The sequence below is a fragment of the Triticum urartu genome, chromosome 7A (genome assembly GCF_056163025.1).
Source record: "Triticum urartu cultivar PI428250 chromosome 7A, HENAU_Tu73, whole genome shotgun sequence".
In the NCBI taxonomy this organism is placed as follows: Eukaryota; Viridiplantae; Streptophyta; class Magnoliopsida; order Poales; family Poaceae; genus Triticum; species Triticum urartu.
The window spans coordinates 6099739-6122232 of record NC_141879.1 but is presented as its reverse complement, the minus strand read 5'-3'; the positions used below and the strand labels follow the sequence as shown (position 1 = coordinate 6122232).

Here is a 22494-nt window from a genome sequence, read left to right as displayed (position 1 = left end):
AGGCCTTGGGGGGCGCACAGCCTCTCCTCTCTCTTTCCCTAAAGCCCAATAAGGCCCATATACTCCCCGGCGAATTCCCGTAACTCTCCGGTACTCCGAAAAATACCTGAATCACTCGGAACCTTTTCGATGTCCGAATATAGTCGTCCAATATATCGATCTTTACGTCTCGACCATTTCGAGACTCCTCGTCATGTCCCCGATCTCATCCAGGACTCCGAACTACCTTCGGTACATCAATACACATAAACTCATAATATAACCGTCATCAAACTTTAAGCGTGCGGACCCTACGGGTTCGAGAACTATGTAGACATGACCGAGACACGTCTCCGGTCAATAACCAATAGCGGAACCTGGATGCTCATATTGGCTCCCACATATTCTACGAAGATCTTTATCGGTCAAACCGCATAACAACATACGTTGTTAACTTTGTCATCGGTATGTTACTTGCCTGAGATTCGATCGTCGGTATCTCAATACCTAGTTCAATCTCGTTACCGGCAAGTCTCTTTACTTGTTCCGTAATACATCATCCCACAACTAACTCATTAGTTACAATGCTTGCAAGGCTTATAGTGATGTGCATTACCGAGTGGGCCGAGAGATACCTCTCCGACGATCGGAGTGACAAATCCTAATCTCGAAATACGCCAACCCAACAAGTACCTTCAGAGACACATGTAGAGCCCTTTATAATCACCGTTGTGACGTTTGGTGGCACACAAAGTGTTCCTCCGGTAAACGGGAGTTGCATAATCTCATAGTCATAGGAACATGTATAAGTCATGAAGAAAGCAATAGGAATATACTAAACGATCAAGTGCTAAGCTAACGGAATGGGTCAAGTCAATCACGTCATTCTCCTAATGATGTGATCCCGTTAATCAAATGACAACTCATGTCTATGGTTAGGAAACTTAACCATCTTTGATGTACGAGTTAGTCAAGTAGAGGCATACTAGTGACTCTATGTTTGTCTATGTATCCACACATGTATTATGTTTCCGGTTAATACAATTCTAGCATGAATAATAAACATTTATCATGAAATAAGGAAATAAATAATAACTTTATTATTGCCTCTAGGGCATATTTACTTCAAGCTTAACTAGTGTGGCTCGGGCATTTCATCGAACACCTCATGTGCATAGGAGGTGAGCTAGAGTACCACAAAGCTCTCCCCTCGCCGGCCAGAAAAAACAGAGCACTGTGGAGTGCTTTGCTCGCGGGCGAGGGGTATATATAGGCAACTCATTGGTCCCGGTTCGTGGCAGGAACCGGGACTAAAGGCCCCCTTCCGTCCCAGTTCTAGGCACGAACCAGGACCAATGGCTGTGGGCCAGGAGCGAGGTCCAATTGTCCCGGTCCGTGGCTAGAACCGGGACAAATGGGTCCACGCGAACCGGGACAAATGCCTCCCGAGGCCCGGCCGGCCCCGTGGGCGCACGAACCGGGACGTATGCCCCCATGGGTCCCGGTTAGTGACAGAACCGGGACTAATGGGCTGACCAGGCCCCAACCAAAGCCCTGTTTTCTACTAGTGGGATGGGGCAAATATGTAGCTTGCAAAAAGAAACATAAATGATCATAAAGTTAATTTTTCAGACAACGATACAACTATTATTTTTTTATTTCCAAAGATTCAAGGCTTGGCATATTAAACTCTTCCTCTACCTTCAGAAATTGGTTGGCAATGTCCTGTTGTAAAGGCCCAACTTAAGCAATGCATTTTCAGCTCCCATGATGTCATGTGGTGTCGGAAACCTTCCAAAGATATTACTCTTCACCAATGTGGATAGATGACGAGGAAAGAAATAATCCAGTGAAACCAAATCACTTTGTTTTTTACGGTTACTACGGCGGGCTTGTGTCGGCCTTAACTTTCATTAAAAGGGTGAGAAAACCAGTAGTGGTTAGCAAAGTTGCACCAAATTTAGAAGCTAATTAGAGGGCATAAGGACCAGCCCAAGGCAGACTAAAATGGAGTGAAAATGAAAAGCTAAATTCTCCCGGCCAAATGATACAACATAGAACACCAATCGCTAAGAAGATATTGGATTGCATCGTTAGTGCATCTGTTAGACAATAGATCGATGTCATCGATGCAACACCGAAGAGAGACGTGCAGATCTTCCCAGATGTTGCGGAACACCAAAGCGTTCCTCCTCTTCCGAATGTGCTGAAGATACGAAACATGGTCAATGGAACCTAATTTTAGTAAATTTCATGTCCTTTTCGAATGAGTTGTTGTTTATGGAGCGTGCAAACTGCCCTTATCTGGCATCACAGACGGCAGCTGAAGTAAGAAATCTTATAGTTCTAAAACCTCATATAATTGCAAGCATTGCATATTTATAACCTGGAATGCCATATTATACCGTGTAATCTCCGCGTTCAAGTTTTATGCGCTTAGCACCATTGCTGAAATTTATTGAAGCATCTTGAGTATTTTGTTGATGGTCTTGCTATATGGACACTTGCAGATGGAGGCATTTTCAAGAACCGAGGGTTTTCCAAAGATTGTCGAGGCATATTCGAGGCCAGTTAGAATTTCACGTGGAAAGAAAATCAAGTCTGCTTGGGAGGTATTGGATTGGATGTTTTCACATAGACAAACTCAGAGTGCAGCTTGAGTCATTAACCAGACTTGCCCATCACCAACAGTGTATATAGTATCGGTGGCCACTGCGTCAACATTTCTTGCCTTACTGTGGAAGAGGGCCTTGTGGAGCGTATTTGACAAGGACGAAGAGAAGGCCTTGTGGAGCGCAAACTTAGAGGCTGCCGATAAGATCCATCCTGGTACACAAGTCTACTATTCTCAGTCCTCAGGGCGACAAATTTCAGTTGTGCAGGTCATACTGTTGGCATCTATTATGCTCACCATGATTTCTTGCAGGCGTCCACGTTAAAACCTTCGCTGAGGCCTCCCTTATTCTGACACAGCCCCTGGAAGATTTCTTCAACAACGTTTTTGTCATGGCGGTGATGTTATGTGTCGCGTTCAGCAGTCCTCAATTACTCGCTGGAATTCGAGTTTTAGAGTTGATACAAGAGGATCAGGGAAGGAATTGGGGAGGAGGGGAGAAGGTGAGGAGAGGAGAGGTACAGTAGTCTGAATAAAACACACAACACTCACACTACATACGCTTCAGATCTCAGGAGTTCCCTAGCGTCAGCAATGATAAACATTCAGACAGAAAAAGGCACTACAAAATTGACTGGCTATATATTCAAGATGCTTCTGAAATCTACTCAACATAAGTAAGTAACTTGGGAACCTTGTTCTAATTCACTGCTCTCCGTAGCCTTCTTCACTTTATCGAGTAGGAACTCCAGTTTCGGACAAGTGCAGGGAGCAAACAACAGCGATAGCTTTAGCTTGGGGGGTTCACGCGAAGAACGCTCTTTCCGTCCCTAAGCAGAATTGAGACATCGAGTGCACGGCCAGTGGCATCAGGGCCACCTCGCTCGTTTGAGCATCCAACAGCATCAAAGTCTCCTGCTTGTCTTCGCATGCAAGGCGACATCCTTGTTCCCGAGCTTCAGTACCGGAGCGGTGATCTTGTCGCGCACCCAGGCATGGAGGGCCCGCGCATGGCCGGCGCCTTGGAGAGCGAGACCGCCGTAGGGGCGCCGGCGGCTGCGTGGTTGGAGGACCCTAGTAGGAGCCTCCGGAGGTCGGCGGCGACGTCGGCCCTCTCCTTGGAGGCGGCGGGCGCTTCGGGGACGGCCCAGGCGCGCGTCCTCGCAGGAGAGCGCGGCGACGACGTTGGTGGCGCAGGAGAGAGGGGTCGCGCGGTAGTCGAAGACCGCGGCGATGGTGTGGACTGCCGGCGCGGACGCCGCTGCGACGGTGGCCTGTCCGCTGGTGAGCGTGCCGGCGTTGAGTGACCCGGCGGCGAGGGCGTGTGGCCGTGTGGGCCGTGGCGGCGGTGAGGACGAGCCCACAGGAGGAGGAGGCGGAGTCGGCCGGCCTGAGGAGGAGCTTGTGCAGCAGCACCACTGCGGCGCAGCTGGGGTCGTCAGAAATGGGTCGGGCTGGCGCAGGGGTTTAGTCCGGTGAGGAATAGCAGCAGTACAAGATAGTCTTTTAATTTATACTAGCACATATGCCTGTGCGTTGCAACGGGAGATAAAATAATATGCATTTAAAGTCAGTGAGAATTATATGTGCATACAAAACCATGTGCACACACGAAAAAGAAACATTTAGCTTCTCGGTTTCATCGTGTGTGAAGGAATCAATCCGCTATTTTTTATTCATTGATCAAGGGCATTTAAGAGTTTTGTTACGTCAGCATACGTCAGAGCTTGATGCGGGATGTTGTGGCGGCGCAGGTGGCGGTGGATCATGGGATCCAGTTTCCGAGCTCGTGCAGGGCACGCATGACGGCCGGAGCTTTCTTCGGTGTCAACCGCGCTTGATGCGGGATTGCGGCGGCGGTTGCCATTGTATGGGCAACGACAGCGGCTGACGCGGTGGTGGGTGCTCCGTGTAGCACCTGGAATCGGGGTGGCGGCCCCTCTTCATCAACAGTGGCGGACACCGGGGTCGTGTGGGCGACTCGGAGTCTGGATCTCGAGGTGGTGACAGCCTTCTGAGGCTGATGGCGGTATGGGACGTCCCTTCCATTAACAGATCGGGTTCGATGCGGCTCGGCAGGTGAGACTTGTGACTTTTTCAGAGTTGTTAGGCAGTACCTGTCGTCGGCAGGTGAAGCTACCGGGTGGATGTGCTACCGGAGGATGTTACGCGCAACATCTTATGTGGAGACGTCAAATCATGCCTGCTATCGGCAGGTGACACACAATGGCTCTGGTGGAGGGCTCCTGCTTAGCCTGTTAGCGGGAGGCAGGCGGTATGGGACATCTTTATCTTCCATTGTCTTCTCCAGAGGTATCCGAATATCGAGGCGTTGGTAGACGGATAGGCTTCAACGATGATTTTATGCACTTCGGTGGAAACACAAGATCTCAGATCGGGCTATGTCATGTCGCGCCTGTGTCGTGTCCTTGTTGAAGGTGGTGGATCAAATGAGAATCCAGAGTTCAACCTTGTGGTGGACTCGCCATCATTGGTGCACGTCCGACGTTTTCTTCTTGAAGGTGTAACCTAGGAGTTGTGTAATTTTTGTCTCTGTTGTGTCTTGTAACATATGGTTAGTGGCTATCTAGGGAAGTTGTTGTCACGAGGTATTTGGCCTCAGGGTTTGCTTTTCTTTTTATTTTCGAGTCGAGTTTCATTAGCTGCTGGATTTTGGATTTTCAATAATATATGGCTGCATGCATCGTCCTGTGCAGACCCTAGGGGTTATGCTCCTTTAAAAAAATGTACGTCAGAGAAGGCTCATGAGTTATTCAATCTAATTTTGCTTTCAAATCCTTTTAGTGGAGGGGGTTTTAAGAAAAGAAATTTCTAAAAATATTAAGAAACATGAACAATTTTCTAAATCTTGATTTTTTTTTCAAAATTATATACACTTTCAGAAAATCACAAACGAAATATGAAAGGGAACTTCTTTTAAAATTCTAAAAAAAATTCTGAAAACACCAACTTTTTTGATCAAAACATCAACATTATTTGAATTTCTGAACTTTTTTTAAAACGGGAATATGTGTTCTAAATTCATAAGCTTTTTAGAAAATGTGTATCTTTTATACATGAACGTTATTTTAAATAGTGAAAAATTCACTAAAACAAGAATGTTTTTCGAATTTAGACCATTTTTTTAAATACCATTTTCTTTTTAGAAATCTCGAACAATTTTGAAAAAAATAATTGTTTTTGAAAAATTGGAAACATTTTGCAAGTACCAAATATTTTTCAATATAACGACGAAAATTCGGAATTCTGAACATTTTCCATTTTTTTTATTTTGAACGGTTTTTGACAATTTTTAATTTACTATATAAATTCTCAAAGAAAAATAAATTTCAAAAGGAAAAATGAGATAGAGAAACAACAATAAAAATGAAAGGAAAACTCAGAAACATAGAAAAATGGCACAACCCATAATTTGTTGGCCTGGGGGAAACTTCAACTAAAAAACATGATCATTATTTAAATTTATGAACATTTTTTCAAATCAGGAACATGTATTGAAAATTCATAAGATTTTCAGAAAATGTGTATCTTTGATACCCAAACATTATTTTTAATTGGAACATTTTTAAATATAACTAATATATTTTTCGAATTTGGAGGATTTTTTTGAAATGCCATTTTATTTTTCTAAATCTGGAACAAATTTAAAAAGAAATTATTTTTTAAAAAATAGGAAACTTTTTGCAATTTTCGAATAATTTTGAAAACAGAAACAATTTTTTGGAATTTGAATTTTTTATAGTATTTTTTATTTAAGAAATACATTCTAAAAAAATTGGATTGAAAAAAAGAGATAGGTAAAGGAGAATAAAAATATACTCCCTCCATTCCACAATGTAGTGCTTCCTCTATCCCCGTGCTTCAACTTTGACCATAAATTTAACTACCAAGACCGATTGCGGCGGGAGCAAAAATTATATCAGTGAATTCGTATTCGAAAGAAGTTTTCAATTATATATTTTTTTCTTCGGCCGCAGTTGGTCTTGTTGGTTAAATTTATGGTCAAAGTTGAACCTCGGAAAGCACGGACGCACTATATTTTGGAATGGAGGGAGTATGTAAAACACACGAATTAAGAAAAAGCCAGCCAATAATTGGTTGTCCTGTGCGAAACTCTAATTATTTCTTGCCTAGTGCGTAAAATAGAGTTTGCCAGCTACGTGGGTGGAGTAAATAAGTGGGCTGGCTTCGCTGGTCCATAGAGCAAGGCCCACGCACGAAAATTCATTTTCTAGTAGACAAACGCATAAGAATTTAGTACCACCTCGAATAGAAAACAAAATATTTTTGGCGGTGAACGGATGAAAAAATTAGCGAAACACATCTTGCTTTATTAGTAGGTATAGATAAAAGTTTGTCAGATTTACTCATGAAATTTGCCCAGAAAGTTGGTTCTGGCCAAAGTCCAATTTATAAAGGTTTGACAAATTTCCAAGGCTATTTGGGATGGGACCTGTCAGTGAATTATTTCTGAGAGACAAGTCCTCTAAGTTGACAAAATAACCTAATTCTCGGGGAATTTGGCCAGAAAGTTGGTTATTATCAAGGTACAAGTAACGGAGTTTTGTGAGATTGCCTAGGTTTTTGGCGATGGAACATGTCAGTGTGTTGTAGTTAAGCTCCAAGTAGTCTAAGTTGGCTAAATAACCTAGTTCTCGTGGAATTTGCCTAGAAAGCTGGTTATTCTCAAGGTGCAAATGTGTGAGTTTGGTCAAATTTCCTATACTATTTGGGAGGGAACCTGTTAGTGTGTTGTTGCTAAGCATCAACTCCTCTAAGTTCTCAAGGTAGCCTAGTTCTCGAGGGATGTGTCCAAAAAGTTGGTTGCTGAAAAGGTACAAGGCCGTGAGTTTGCTCAAATTTCCTATGCTATCTGGGATGGAACCTATTAGTGTGTTGTCTCTAAGTGCTACCTCTTCTAAGTTCTCAAGATAACCTAGTTCTCGAGGGATGTGTCCAGAAAGTTGGTTTTGAAAAAGGTACAAGGTAGTGAGTTTTGTCAAATTGCCTAGACTATTTGGGATGGAACCTGAGAGTATGTTTTCACTAAGATCCAGGTACTGCAAGTTCCCAAGGTAATCTAATACTTGTGGAATTATCCCAGAAAGTTTGTTGCCCCAAAGAATTAGCACGGCGAGCTTGGTCAAATTACGTAAATTTCTTGGAATGGAACCTGAGAGTGTGTTGATGCCAAGTTGCAGGTCCTCTAAGTTTAGAAGGTAACCTAGTTCTCGTGGAATTTGTCTATCAAGTTGGTTACAGTAAAGGTATAAGGAAGTGAGTTTGGTCAAACCACCTATGCTACTTGGTATTTTACCGGAAAGCTTATTACTAGACAAATCTAATGCAACTAAGTGCTTCATGCGTCCTATTTCAGAAACTAGTAGAAAAGGGGGCAACGGTTCAGGCCGGGGTAGCCCATTAGTCCCGGTTCAGTCTAGAACCGGGACCAATGGGGGCATTGATCCCGGTTCGTGAGCCCAGGGGGCCGGTCGGGCCACGTGGGCCATTGGTCCCGGTTTGTCTGGACCTTTTGGTCCCGGTTGGTGGGACGAACCGGGACCAATGGGCCTCGCTCCTGGCCCACCACCATTGGTCCCGGTTGGTGGCCTGAACCGGGACCAAAGGCTCCCCTTTAGTCCTGGTTTATGCGACGAACCGGGACCAATAGTGCTGCCTATATATAACCTCGCCCGCGAGCAGAGCGCTCCAGTGCTCTGTTTTTCTGGGCCGGCGAGGGGAGGGGTTTGTGGTGCTCTAGCTCACGTCCTATGCACATGAGGTGTTCGATGAAATGCCCGAGCCACACTAGTTAAGCTTTCTCCTCTCGAAGCTCGACCTCAAAGCTCCATTTTCCTCGAGATTTGTCTAGATTTAGCGGTCCGTCATGCTCCATCCCCGTCTTCACCGCTGTCGATCACCCGCGCTGATCTCATCACCGACACCACCATGGTGAGCCTCTTGTTCTTATCTTCTTTCTGAAAGGAAAAATATTGTTACTTGTATGTTTAGATAGATACTTGTATCATTTTCTTACTTTTATTATTGCATCTTATATAGTGCGAAGGTTTTGGTATCTGCCCCCGTCGGCCCTCGTCCTGTCTATGATTCGGATGTGGTACATATATTAATCTTTATAACTATTGGTTCATTTATTGTTTATGAAAATTATGCGGACCAACGTGACATAGATTTTATTTATCTAGGATGTATGTGAACCGGAAATTCCAACCGACCCTATTGTCGAGAGGTTAAATTTAGTTGAAGAAGAAAACAATTTCTTGAAGGAAAAAATAAAAAAAATGAGGAGGAGAAGATGATATTGGAGTTGCATGTTGCGGATGTCGTCGATGATCACAAGATCAATTTGGATGCAATGCGCTTGAAGATTAGAAAGATTAGAAAATATGTCATTCATACCGAGGCTTGCTATCATTATGCCGTTGGATCAATTGTTACCTTTGTTGCGATTATGATCACCTTTGTTTTCGCATTAAAATGTTTTACATAGTTTCAATGTATGGTTTAATTAATTAGATGCTCTGGAGAGCTATATGTTGTTAGATGAGAACTATGTATGTACTTTGCTTTTAATGTGATGATGAACTTCTATTAATTTGGACACTTAATTATATATAATGCATGCAGATGAACCGGCAATGGATGTACGGTGACAGACACACCTCCGAGTACATTAAGGGCGTGCATGAGTTTCTAGATGCGGCTGAGGCAAACAAGCAGAATGGTTTTATGTGTTGTCCATGCCCTGATTGTGGGAATACGAAGTCTTACTCTGACCGGAAAATCCTTCACACCCACCTGCTTTACAAGGGTTTCATGCCACACTATAATGTTTGGACGAGGCACGGAGAAATAGGGGTTATGATGGAAGACGACGAAGAAGAAGAGTACGATGACAACTACGTGCCCCCTGAATACCGTGATGCTGCAACGGGGGGAGCTGGTGAAGATCAAGAGGAACCAGACGATGTGCCAAATGATGCTGCAACGGGTGAAGGTGCTGAAGATCAAGAGGAACCAGACGATGTGCCCGATGATGATGTTCTCCGCCGGGTCATTGTCGATGCAAGGACGCAATGCGAAAGTCAAAAGGAGAAGCTGAAGTTCGATCGCATGTTAGAGGATCACAAAAAAGGGTTGTACCCCAATTGCGAAGATGGCAACACAAAGCTCGGTACCGTACTGGAATTGCTGCAGTGGAAGGCAGAGAATGCTGTGCCTGACAAAGGATTTGAGAAGCTACTGAAAATATTGAAGAAGAAGCTTCCAAAGGATAACGAATTTCCCGACAGTACATACGCAACAAAGAAGGTCGTATGCCCTCTAGGATTGGAGGTGGAGAAGATACATGCATGCCCTAATGACTGCATCCTATACCGCGGTGCATACAAGGATCTGAATGCATGCCCCATATGCGGTGCATTGCGGTATAAGATCAGACGAGATGACCCTGGTGATGTTCACGGCGAGCCCCACAGGAAGAGGGTTCCTGCGAAGGTGATGTGGTATGCTCCTATAATACCACGGTTGAAATGTCTGTTTAGAAACGGAAAGCATGCCAAGTCGATGCAATGGCACAGTGAGGACCGTAAGAAAGACGGGAAGTTGAGAGCACCTGCTGACGGGTCGCAGTGGAGAAAAATCATGAGAAAGTACTGGGATGAGTTTGCAAAGGACCCAAGGAACATATGGTTTGCTTTAAGCGCGGATGGCATTAATCCTTTCGGGGAGCAGAGCAGCAATCACAGCACCTGGCCGGTCACTCTATGTATGTATAACCTTCCTCCTTGGATGTGCATGAAGCGAAAGTTCATTATGATGCCAATTCTCATCCAAGGCCCTAAGCAACCCGGCAACGACATTGATGTGTATCTAAGGCCATTAGTTGAAGAACTTTTACAGCTGTGGAATGGAAACGGTGTGCGTACGTGGGATGAGCACGGACGGGAGGAATATAACTTAAAGGCGTTGCTGTTCGTGACCATCAACGATTGGCCCGCTCTCAGTAACCTTTCAGGACAGACAAACAAAGGATACCACGCATGCACACACTGTTTAGATGACACTGAAAGTATATACCTGGACAAATGCAGGAAGAATGTGTACCTGGGCCATCGTCGATTTCTTCCGACCAACCATCAATGTTGAAAGAAAGGCAAGCATTTCAAAGGCGAGGCAGATCACCGGAAGAAGCCCGCCATGCGTACCGGTGATCACATACTTGCTATGGTCAATGATTTACACTACGTAATCTTTGGAAAGGGTCCCGGCGCAGTAGCTGTTCCGAATGACGCTGAGGGACATGCACCCATGTGGAAGAAGAAATCTATATTTTGGGACCTACCCTACTGGAAAGACCTAGAGGTCCGCTCTTCAATCGACGTGATGCACGTGACGAAGAACCTTTGCGTGAACCTGCTAGGCTTCTTGGGCGTGTATGGAAAGACAAAAGATACACGTGAGGCATGGGAGGACCTGCAACGTTTGCACGAAAAAGACGGCATGCCTCAGAAGCAGTATGAAGGTCCTGCCAGCTACGCTCTTACGAAAGATGAGAAAGAAATCTTCTTTGAATGCCTGCTCAGTATGAAGGTCCCGACTGGCTTCTCGTCGAATAAAAAGGGAATAATAAATATTCCAGAGAAAAAGTTCCAGAACCTAAAGTCTCTTGATTGCCACGTGATTATGACGCAACTGCTTCCGGTTACATTGAGGGGGCTTCTACAGGAAAACGTCCGATTAGCCATTGTGAAGCTATGTGCATTTCTCAATGCAATCTTTGAGAAGGTGATCGATCCAGAAATGGTACCAAGGCTAAGGAGTGATGTGGCGCAATGTCTTGTCAGTTTTGAGCTGGTGTTCCCACCATCCTTCTTCAATATCATGACGCATGTCCTAGTTCATCTAGTCGACGAGATTGCCGTTCTGGGGCCCGTATTTCTACACAATATGTTCCCCTTTGAGAGGTTCATGGGAGTCCTAAAGAAATATGTCCGTAACCGCGCTAGGCCAGAAGGAAGCATCTCCATGGGCCATCAAACAGAGGATGTCATCGGGTTTTGTGTTGACTTCATTCCTGGCCTTAAGAAGATAGGTCTCCCTAAATCGTGGTATGAGGGGAGACTGACTGGAAAAGGCACGCTAGGAGCGGACTCAATAATATGCAGGGACGGGCATTCTTGGTCTCAAGCACACTACACAGTTCTACAGAACTCTACCTTGGTGACCCCATATGTCGATGAACACAAGAACAGTCTGCGCTCCAAACACCCGGAGCAGTGCGACGACTGGATTACATGTGAACACATTAGGACTTTCAGCAGTTGGTTGGAAGCACGTCTCAGAGGTGACAACACTGTTTGTGATGAGTTGTACTTGTTGTTCAGGGGACCATCTTTGACTGTATTGATTTACAAAGGATACGAGATAAATAGGAATACATTTTACACGATTGACCAAGATTAAAGGAGCACCAACCAAAACAGCGGTGTCCGCTTTGATGCAACAACCGAGAAGGGAAAGGACACATATTATGGTTACATAGTGGACATATGGGAACTTGACTACGGACAAGATTTTAAGGTCCCTTTGTTTAAGTGCAAATGGGTCAATCTGTCAGGAGGCGGGGTACATGTAGACCCACAGTACGGAATGACAACAGTCGATCTGAAAAATCTTGGGTACACTGACGAACCGTTCGTCCTAGCCAATGATGTGGCACAGGTTATCTATGTGAAGGACATGTCTACCAGACCGAGAAAAAGAAAAGATAAGGAAACGAATACATCATACGATGAGCCAAAGCGCCACATAGTTCTTTCAGGAAAAAGGGACATCCCAGGAGTGGAGGGCAAGAGAGACATGTCTGAAGATTATGAAAGGTTTCATGAAATTCCTCCCTTCAATGTCAAGGCTGACCCAAGCGTCCTGATAAACGATGAAGATTATCCATGGTTACGGCGCAATAAGCAAATGACACAAGCGAAGAAAAAGTGAAGACTTTCTCCCACAACTATTATGATGATACCATGCCAAATTTGTAACAGACGAGTATGCTATGCCAACTTTTTCAGAGTTCATTTGAAAACTATGAATTAAAAAATAAAGCAAGAAACAAAATAAAATAAAGAAAGCAACAACGAAAACAAAAAAACTAAAAAAGTGTTTTCAAATTTGAAAACTAATGGCACTAACAGAAAGTTTATAATGTTGCTGACCTAAAAGCTAAAAGAATTAAAAAATAAAGCAAGAAACAAAAGAAAATAAATAATGCAGAAAACAAAACAAAAAAACTAAAAAAGTGTTTTCAAATTTGAAAACTAATGGCACTAACAGAAAGTTTATAATTTTTCTAAAACTAAAAGCTAAAAGAATTAAAAAATAAAGCAAGAAACAAAAGAAAATAAATAATGCAGAAAATAAAACAAAAAAACTGGAAAAAAAATTAAATATAGCAACAATAAGTATTTAGTTCTAAGTAGAAACAAAAAAACAAAAAAGTGCCACCTACTGGGTCCCCACGGCCTGAATACGACTAGAAACCCTACCATGGGCCAGGATTCAGGCCCGCGGGAGGCCCAGTAGGCCCACGGGCACAAATTGCAGTGTTAGGCCCGAAAGCCTGCATTAGAGAGGAGCTCGAGAGGGATGGCGCACCGCACCTTATAAACAGGTGCGCCTCCCTCTCAACTAGCGAGGTGGGACTAAATATTTGAGTTCGGGGCAGCACAGGCATTAGTCCCGGTTAGTGGCACAAACCGGGACAAATGCCCCTCTTTAGTCCCGGTTGGTGCCACCAACCGGGACCAAAGGCCGCCGCTTCCCGCCCTTTGGGCTGCTGAAAAGAGGCCTTTGGTCCCGGTTGGTGGCACCAACCGGGACTAAAGAGGGGCATTAGTCCCGGTTTGTGCCACTAACCGGGACTAAAGGCTTTGCTATATAAGCACCACTTAGCAGTTTCTCCAAAATCCATCCCTTTCTTCTCCGCCCGACGCCCGCTGCTCTGCCTCATCGCCGTCGCCGCCGAGCCGTCAGGCTGCTCCACCTCGTCGTCGCCGCCTCCTCCGACGCCGTCAGGCTGGTCCACCTCACCGTCGTCGCCGCCTCCGACGCCGTCAGGCTGCTCAACTTTGCCGTCGTGGCCGCCCTCGACGCCATCTGCCCCGACGCTGGCGCCGCTCCCCGCGCCCCGACGCCGCCCGCCGTGCTCCGCCACCCCTCTGTGAGCACCTGCCTCGCGCCCTGCCTTGCCTCGCTCCCGCGCCCCTGCACTGCCCTGCCCCGCCGGCGCCACCGCTGCCGCCATGCCCCCCTCTGCCCTGCCGGCGCCACCACTTTTTTTTATTAGTTTAATTTTTTTTTCATATATATATAATGTATGTGTATGTATGTGGCTATATGTTTTTGTTCATATGTTGCAATATGTTTTTTTATTTTTATTAGTTTATTTTTTTGTTCATATGTGATGTATATGTGTATGTGGCTATAATGTATATGTGTATGTGATGTATGTGGCTAGAATTTGCAAAATATATATGTTAAAAATGTTTTTTTGTTCATAGAAAGTTTTTTGTTCATATATAGAAAGTTACAATTTAAGAAAAGTTTTATATATGCAAAAGTTACAATTTTAGAAAAAGAAGGATAGGAAAGAAGAAAATAAGAAGAGGAAAGAAAGAAGAAGAGGAGAGGAAAAGAAGATGAGAAATAAATAAGAAGAAGAAAAAAGAAGAAAAAAGAAGAAAAAGGAGAGGAGAAGAAGAAAGGAATAGTGGAGAAGAAGAGAAATCTCTTCCTCTCCACTATTCCTTTCTTCTTCTCCTCTTTTTTTTCTTCTTTTTTTTCTTCGATCTTCTCCTCTTTTTTTTCTTCTTTTTATTTCTTCTTCTTCTTCTTAATTTTTATCGGGAACGAGGGTGTCGAGGATCGCCGAGGGGTTGAGGGTCGGGAACTAGGGTCGAGGGTTCGAGGGGTCGAGGATCGCTCGGCACTAGGCAACCTCCCGACCCCTCGGTGATCCTCTCGAACATGAGAGGACGAAGAGGATAAAAAAAGAAGAGGAAGAAGAAAAAAAAGAGGAGAAGAAAGAATATTCTTTCTTCTCCTCTTTTTTTCTTCTTCTTCCTCTTTTTTTTATCAGGAACGAGGGTCGTCGAGGGACATAGATGTAGTGTCGTCGTTGTCGATATACCCCCTCCCGATAGCTTCAACACGTGGGGGGGGTCGTTATTACCCCCTTCTTGAAGCGTTCTCGAGGCCACCCCAAACCCTTGAAGCGTTGTCGAGGCCACCCCAAACCCTAGAGAAGCAGCGTCGAGGCCACTAATTAATATATATGATTCCTTACTATATGATTAGCTAGCTAGTTCTACGTTTGCCACTAATATATCCATTTGTCATGCTTGAATAATAATTGCCATGTTGTAAATATTTGTAGAAACTATGGACACCGCCCGAGACGAAGCAAATGAAGCGATGTTGAGGGACATAATCGCACAAGGAAGTGATGTCGTCTTGTTGTATATCAACGACACCGATGGTACTGTGGAAGGAGAGGGTGAAGAAGCTGGCTCTGGTGACCTAATGCTGGTGCAAGAAGAAGAATGTGAGGACGGCTCCGGTGACCCAATGCCAGTGCAAGAAGGAGACCGTGATGACGGCTCCGGTGACCGAACCGAGTCCGGCCAGGTATATATATTAGTTAAGCCTGTGCTGACTAGCTAATTAATGCATTCATTGTTTTGGTATGTACACATATTAATTAAGTCTTTGCTCTGTTTTCTAGCCCTCCGAATCGAGCACAACTGAGGTAAAGAGACGAGGCTCGGAGAAAAAGTTAAGCTCGGATGAATGGTTTGAGATCATAGCAATCGCGCCCGACGGCCAACCTATTGAACCCATCCGAACAAAGAAGGCATTTGTTGCTCAGTGCGGGGTTCTGGTTAGGGACAAGATCCCGATCAGCATCCAGCAATGGTTCAAGCCGGCTACAGAAGACCCTGAGGTGTCTTACATCAATGATATGCAGAAAAATGATCATTGGACTGAGCTGAAGACAAATTTCACCCTACCGCCAGAGGATGATCCGGAGAAGCCAGTTAAAGAGCAATTAATCAAGTCTTTTGCTCTTAATAGGATGGCAGACCTATTCAGGAGGTGGAAGAATGACCTGAATAGGTTTGTCGAGAAAAATGAGACACCAGAATTCAAGGGCATATATGAGAAGATCAGAGATGACTGGCCTGCATTTGTGGCCTACAAGACATCGGAAAAGAGTAAGAAGATGTCGGTGACAAACAAGAAAAATGCTGCGAAGAAGAAGCTTCACCATCGCACGGGGTCAGGTGGCTACCTCGTAGCCCGGCCTAAGTGGGCCAAGGCTGAGAAGGATCTACTTGATAAAGGGATCGAACCAGAGACAATGAGCTGGCCAGACCGTTGCCGGAATTGGTTCTTCGGGGTTAGCGGAACCTTGGACCCTGTAACAGGGAAGTGCATTTGGACGGATGAGCAACTTGACATACCCTTGAAGAAGCTTCGGTACTATATCGCTGCAGCGCAGAAAGGGACGTTCCTTCCAGACAGAGAGAATGACGAGCTCACAAAGGCCCTTGGAAATCCTGAGCACCCTGGATGGACACGAGGCACGCCAGGCTCCATTCCATGGAAGGTTGGGTTTCCGGACACAGGCGGTTACAAAAGCCAGGAGAGGAGGAAGAAAGTGCAGCAGTCCGAACTGCAGGCGCTTAAAGCAAGGGTACTCGGGATAGAGGAACGAGAAGCAAATCGCAGCAAACGAACTGCCGAAGCTTCCCCTGAAGCTACCCCGCCATCTCAGCGGAGAAGCAGCATGGCTTCCACCGAGCTGCTTCAGCCGGAGCTTGTCTTGACGGCTCCTGCCAGCTATCCCATGGATGCTATCATGGAGGCTCAAATTTGCCACCTTATGACGCAATGGATGAATATGAAGGTCAAGGCGGATGTTGGCTCATTTTTTCCTAATGAACCCGACGCAACTTTTCACTGCCAGCCGATTCCAGAAGGATATGCTAAGGTGATGGTGGATGAAATAACGGAGGGATTTGAGGACCTCCCGCTTGACCACCCTACCGGAGAAGGGGAGACTCGGCTGGGTTCTGCTCTGAAGACTCCATGCCTATGGCGGAAGGAGCTCATCAACCTTCCAAACTGGACGCCTCCGCCTCCTCCTCCTCCTCCGGCGAGTCAGGGCACTCCGCCTCCTCCACCGCCTCCTCCTCCGGTGAGTGACGATCAGGGCCCTTGGCCGGCTCCTTCTCTGGCGCGTGGCGGCACTCCGCCTCCTTCTCCGCCTGCACCGGCGCGCCCGAGCAGCCAGCCTCCTCCTTCTCCGCCTCGTCAGCAAGGGCGGAAGAGACCCGCCGCCGCTCCGGCAGCTGCTCCGGCGCGTCGTAGTCCTCCTCCGCCTCGTAAGCAAGTCAAGAAGACTGCCGCTCCGTCTGCTCTGCCGGCGTCTAGCACTACAGCCAGAGGCGGGAGGAAATACAGATTCGGTCCTTCTCTGAAGACTCCAGAGAAGTTACCATACGAGAGGACCCTGGAGGAGAACGCGAGGATCGCGCAAACCGAGGTGGATGACTGGTTTGAAGGGTTGAAAGCAAAGAGAAATCCACCTCCGAAGGAGAAGCTAGATCCGGCGAAAGTGAAGCGCACTCTGGCTGCCCTGGCAAAACCACCCAAGTCTCCGCCGAAAGGCAACTATGAGCGCATTATTGGAAAGGCATTTGCCGAAGCGGAGCGGTCGGGAAGTACTGTCAGTGATCAAAGGATGAAAGAACGACGAGCTGGGAAACAAATTGCCCATCTCGACGAACAAGCAAAGCAATCGTGCCCCCCGCTCAAGGTGCCTAGCGTCGATCCGAGGATGGTGCCCGGTTATAACAATCTTGACGATTACCTGCCTGACGCTGTACATTATGATTTCATGGACGTGCAGATACACAGATACGAGTACGGGAAGCCTCTCGTCAAAGATGAAAAATCTCTAACAACGATGATGCGAAGATTGCATGATTGGTACTTGAAAATCTGCAGAGAGTCTGGGGGGAGGAGTACTTTGTATGCGAGAGTTAAACCGGAGCATGACCTCATTGGAATTGAACTGTTGCCTATTCCATTTGAGGAGTTCTATCAGTTTTTCAATCAATTGGCCCTCGATAAAGCAACGGTCACCTGCTACTGTCTGTAAGTACTACTACTTCTGTCATTAAGTCTCTCTATATAGCTCAGCTCTTTCATTGCATGTATTTATAATTATCCTCACTATATTATGCAGATTGAAGATCGCCGAATTGAAGAAAAGACAAATCGGTGATATTGGGTTCATTAACACAAATCTCATAGATGCAGTTCAGGTTAAAGATCATGCCGCAGAAACCGAGGCCAACTTGCTACGATCATTCAAAATAAATGAACACAAAGATATAATACTCTTTCCTTACAACTTCAAGTGAGTGATGTGTTGTGCATATTCGGTTTCCCTTATATATTAGTCCAGGTTATAGTAATGTAATTGATGAGTTATGCATGCGTGCGCAGTTTCCACTATATTCTCCTAGAGATTAGGCTTGAGCAGGGAGTAGTAACTGTCTTGGACTCGAGACGAAAAGATCCCCAGGAGTATGCGGACATGACTTTAATCCTCAAGAAGTAAGTTAAATCGATCATTATCCACCATATCAGCAAATTTGTTCATTTCCTGATATCAAGTAATTGTTTTCTTTTGTCTGGCAGGGTTTGGAGAAAATTCAGCACAAAATCTCCAGGACTCCCGAAGGAGCTGCAATTTAGATACCCGAAAGTAAGTACATATAGTACCATGTTCTACGCGTCTCCTAGCTATTGATTCAAGCGCTAGTTTCATCAATACCATTTGGCATTCTTGCTTATCTGTTTGATTGACCTCTATTTCTTGTAAAGTGGTTGTGGCAGGAACAAGGGAATGATTTCTGTGGATACTACATCTGCGAGTCCATCCGCCACACGACCTGTGAGCGGGGCTACTCTGACAAACAATATGAAGTGCGTAAGAAATAATATTCACAATTTTTGTTTATTACCATCATTTGTGTTGAGTTCCATTCATTCATATATATATGTATTGACCCCCTTCTTCAAATTAGATGTTTCGGCAGTGGGATGAACTCCTAGAACCAGATCGCTTGCGAGCAATTCAAGAGGAATTGGCGGCATTCTTTCTTGACCACGTGATCGCTGAAGACGGAGAATACTATGTGGACCATGCGTCCATAATGTAGGAGATTATAAATGTAAGAGATAATTATTGTATATATGTAGCCGGTAGTGTCGGAATACATATACGAGAACTTGTTGTTCGACCAATCTCTCAGAGAAGGAGAGGTGGTCGATATCACTTCTCTCTGTATGCATATATGTTCATGACGATCTTCTGTTTCCTTCGTTTGCTTACTAGCTAGTTAGCGTGCCTAGTCCTCTCTATACGTATGTATAGTACGTAGCGTCGACCAAGCATGGACATAAGAGAGGACACTTCTCTCTATTAGCTAGCTAATAACAACCTAAAAATAACCCCCTAAACCCCTAAAACAGCCACTTTTTTTAAAAAAGAAAAACCTCAGCTCCAGCCAGCTGCTGACGCGTGGAAGCCTTTTGGTCCCGGTTTATGTCTTGAACCGGGACCAAAGGCCCCCCTGCCTGGGCTGCCGGCAGCGCCCACGTGGAGCCCCATCTGTCCCGGTTCTGGTTTGAACCGGGACTAAAGGGTGAGGGTATTAGTAATGACTCTTTAGTCCCGGTTCGGGAACCGGGACTAAAGGCCCTTATGAACCGGGACAAATGGCCGGTTTTCTACTAGTGACAAGGGATATGACCAGCAAAGTGATGGCTTGACAAAATGAGGGTAACAAGACTACTCATGTTGCCTATCTGGCTTGGTATTTCACCGGAGAGTTCATTTTCGTGAAGCATTAAGGAATGCAATTTTGTGTGATAACCTAGACCAAATGGGATTGAGCCTCTTATCTGGTTGCCTTGCAGAAGGAGAGCGTGGAGCTCTCCGAGGACCTCGATACTAGGAGGAATGCTCCCAGCGAGGAGGTTGTGTGAGAGGTCGAGGTGTGTCAAGGTCCTCAAGGACGAGAAGTTGAGGGACTCCAGAGCCCCTCTCAGCCGCATACCCCGCAGAGAGATGCTATTGATCATGGGCTGGTGCTGGCCCCAATGCATGACAATACCGCAACTGATGCCGCGCCAGTTGCATGGCATCGACGTGTTGCCCCAAGAGTGCAGTGTCCTTTGGCTTTTGTTGTCGAGGCTGGCTTTCCAGCCGAGGAGCGTTGTTGCTTGTCCTCCAAGCACCACTTTGTCCGACGCAAGTGCGACGGAGGTGGCCATCATCATCATGAGCATGGTCATGGTGTGGGGGGCAGGCATCTTGGGTGGTGGCTGCATCTCCATGGCTAGCTAGCTAGGCTGGAATTGGTTGTGGCTCTGAGAGGCAATGGTAGCCCATTAAATAGTCCAGCACAGAGCACACCGGCCTCTATGCATATGTTTGTGAAAATAGCTGGAAGCGCTTGCACGATGCAGGGGCGCGTTGCGTGTTAATAAAGGGCCAAGAGCCGGCAGCTTACAGGGGTTAGGGTTTAGGTTAGGTGTGGATTGATCTCCAAGCTAACTATAGGATCATATCTCAACAACCTAACCTAACAGATTACAACGCACACACACCACGCCCTGGCTAACAGACTACAATTACAATGTTTAACACTCCCCCTCAATCACAACTATCTAAGTTGAGATTGCGTCTGAGAACCTCCAGTTGCCGCAATGATAGTGGTTTAGTGAAACCATCCGCTACTTGATCACCAGTGGGAACAAACCGAATGTCCAGGAGCTTATTGGCAACCCTCTCACGAACAAAGTGATAATCAATCTCAATGTGCTTTGTCCTAGCATGTAAAACTGGGTTGGCAGAGAGATAGGTAGCCCCAAGGTTATCACACCAAAGAGATGCTGCAGATGGATGACGAATGCCTAACTCTGTTAACAGATTCTGTACCCAAATGATCTCAGTAGTGGCATTTGCTAAGGCCTTGTACTCAGCTTCAGTACTTGATCTGGACACCGTAGCTTGCTTGCATGCACTCCAAGAAACCAAGTTACCACCAAAAAACACTGCAAAGCCTCCAGTAGATCTCCGGTCATCGGGACAACCTGCCCAGTCTGCATCTGAAAAGGCACTAACAAGCGCAGAATTTGATTTAGCAAGTTTAAGACCATGACTTGCCTCAAGATACCTCAGAATTCTTTTTACAGCTATCCAATGCGTACTAGTGGGAGCATGCAGGAACTGACAAACTTTGTTAACTGAGAAGCAAATATCTGGCCTGGTTAAAGTCAAATACTCCAAGGCTCCTACAACACTCCTGTACCTGGTGGAGTCCTCGGCTCCAAGCTTCAAACCATCATAAAGAGACAACTTCTCTGAGGTAGACAAAGGAGTTGGAGAAGGTTTGCAGCCTTTCATGCCCACTCGCTCAAGGATATCTTGTACATATTTTTCTTGAGATAGAACAATGCCACTAGCAACATGCTTTACCTCAATCCCAAGGAAAAAAAGAAGAATGCCCAAATCCTTGAGCGCAAAATCCATGCGCAGGTCCTTAAGGAGTGCATCAACTGCTCTAGTGGAGGAACTGGTGACAATAATATCATCAACGTAAATAAGCATAAAGATAGTTATTCCATGGCGATGGTAAAAGAACAGTGAAGTGTCTCCCTTGGACGCAGAAAAACCAAGAGACTGCAGCTTGGAGTACAGACGATAGTACCAAGCTCGAGGTGCTTGTTTCAAGCCATAAATTGCTTTATCAAGCTTGCAGACATGTCGTGGCAAAACAGAACTTTCATACCCAGGAGGCTGCTTCATAAACACTTCTTCTTCCAGAACACCATGCAAAAACGCGTTCTTAACATCTAGTTGTCGCATGCACCAATTTTGAGATACTGCAACTGAAAGAATTAACCTGATAGTAGCAGCTTTGACCACGGGACTAAAAGTGTCCTCATAATCAATTCCGTACCTTTGCTTGAAACCTTTTGCCACAAGACGTGCCTTATACCTGTCAATGGTGCCATCAGATTTCCGCTTGACCTTGTACACCCATTTGCAGTCAATGACATTCCTCCCCCTAACTGGAGGCACGAGGCGCCACGTGTTATTCTCAATGAGAGCAGAAAATTCTTCATCCATGGCCTGTCTCCACTTGGGATCTCCCAGAGCATCTTGCAACGTGCTTGGTTCTCCTGTGGAACAGAAGGAAGCCCAACGAACACACCCATCATTATAAACCTTGGGTTTAGTAATACCACTTTGCGACCGAGTACGGGGACAGGCGGGAGGAGGCAGAGCTGGCCGAGCGTGCTAGAGCTGCGGTTGTGCGTAGACGATACAGCAGAGTCGGAAGAAGCAGACGCGGGCACAGAAGATCCTGAAGCCGCTGCCTGTGGAGAAGCAGGCGGATCCGGTGTGGCAGCGGATGGCGAACTGCCACTTGGCAGTTCCGGGGTGGGCGCTGGGCGGGAGGGAATCCGCGCCGCACCGGGTTCCGGGCTCCCAGCCCCACCGCCCCCACGTGGGCCTCGTCCAGCCGACCCGCCAGGAGAATGCGCATCGTCCCACGCGGGAGACAGCGCGGGGTTCGGCCCGTCAGGGGACAGCGCATCGGTGCGCCCGCCGGGTACGCCTGGCCGCCTGCCTGACCGCGCGGATCCCGGTGCAGATTCGCCTGCCGCGTCAGAGGGCGCTGATCCCGCAGTGGATTCGCCTGGGGTCGCTG

General features: G+C 46.1%; 1 protein-coding gene across 1 annotated transcript; it reads right to left on the bottom strand.

Moving 5' to 3' along the window:
* Positions 1 to 6981: 6981 nt before the first annotated feature.
* Positions 6982 to 20110, bottom strand: LOC147956768 (uncharacterized). The gene is made up of 3 exons (XM_087531447.1): positions 19510 to 20110; positions 7551 to 7988; positions 6982 to 7118 (listed from the first exon to the last, which is right to left on the bottom strand). Exons 1-3 carry the CDS (start codon positions 20108 to 20110, stop codon positions 6982 to 6984), a joined length of 1176 nt encoding a protein of 391 aa, XP_087387573.1.
* Between the last annotated feature and the right edge of the window lie 2384 nt (positions 20111 to 22494).

Coding starts and splice junctions, on each gene's coding strand:
- LOC147956768 (XM_087531447.1), bottom strand. CDS start 20,110: ATGGAGATGCAGCCACCACCCAAGATGCCTGCCCCCCACACCATGACC. Junction 7,989..19,509: donor TGCTGGTCATATCCCTTGTC/ACTAGTAGAAAA, acceptor TACTAGTTTCTG/AAATAGGACGCATGAAGCAC. Junction 7,119..7,550: donor ACACATCCCTCGAGAACTAG/GTTATCTTGAGA, acceptor CCCGAGAATTAG/GTTATTTTGTCAACTTAGAG.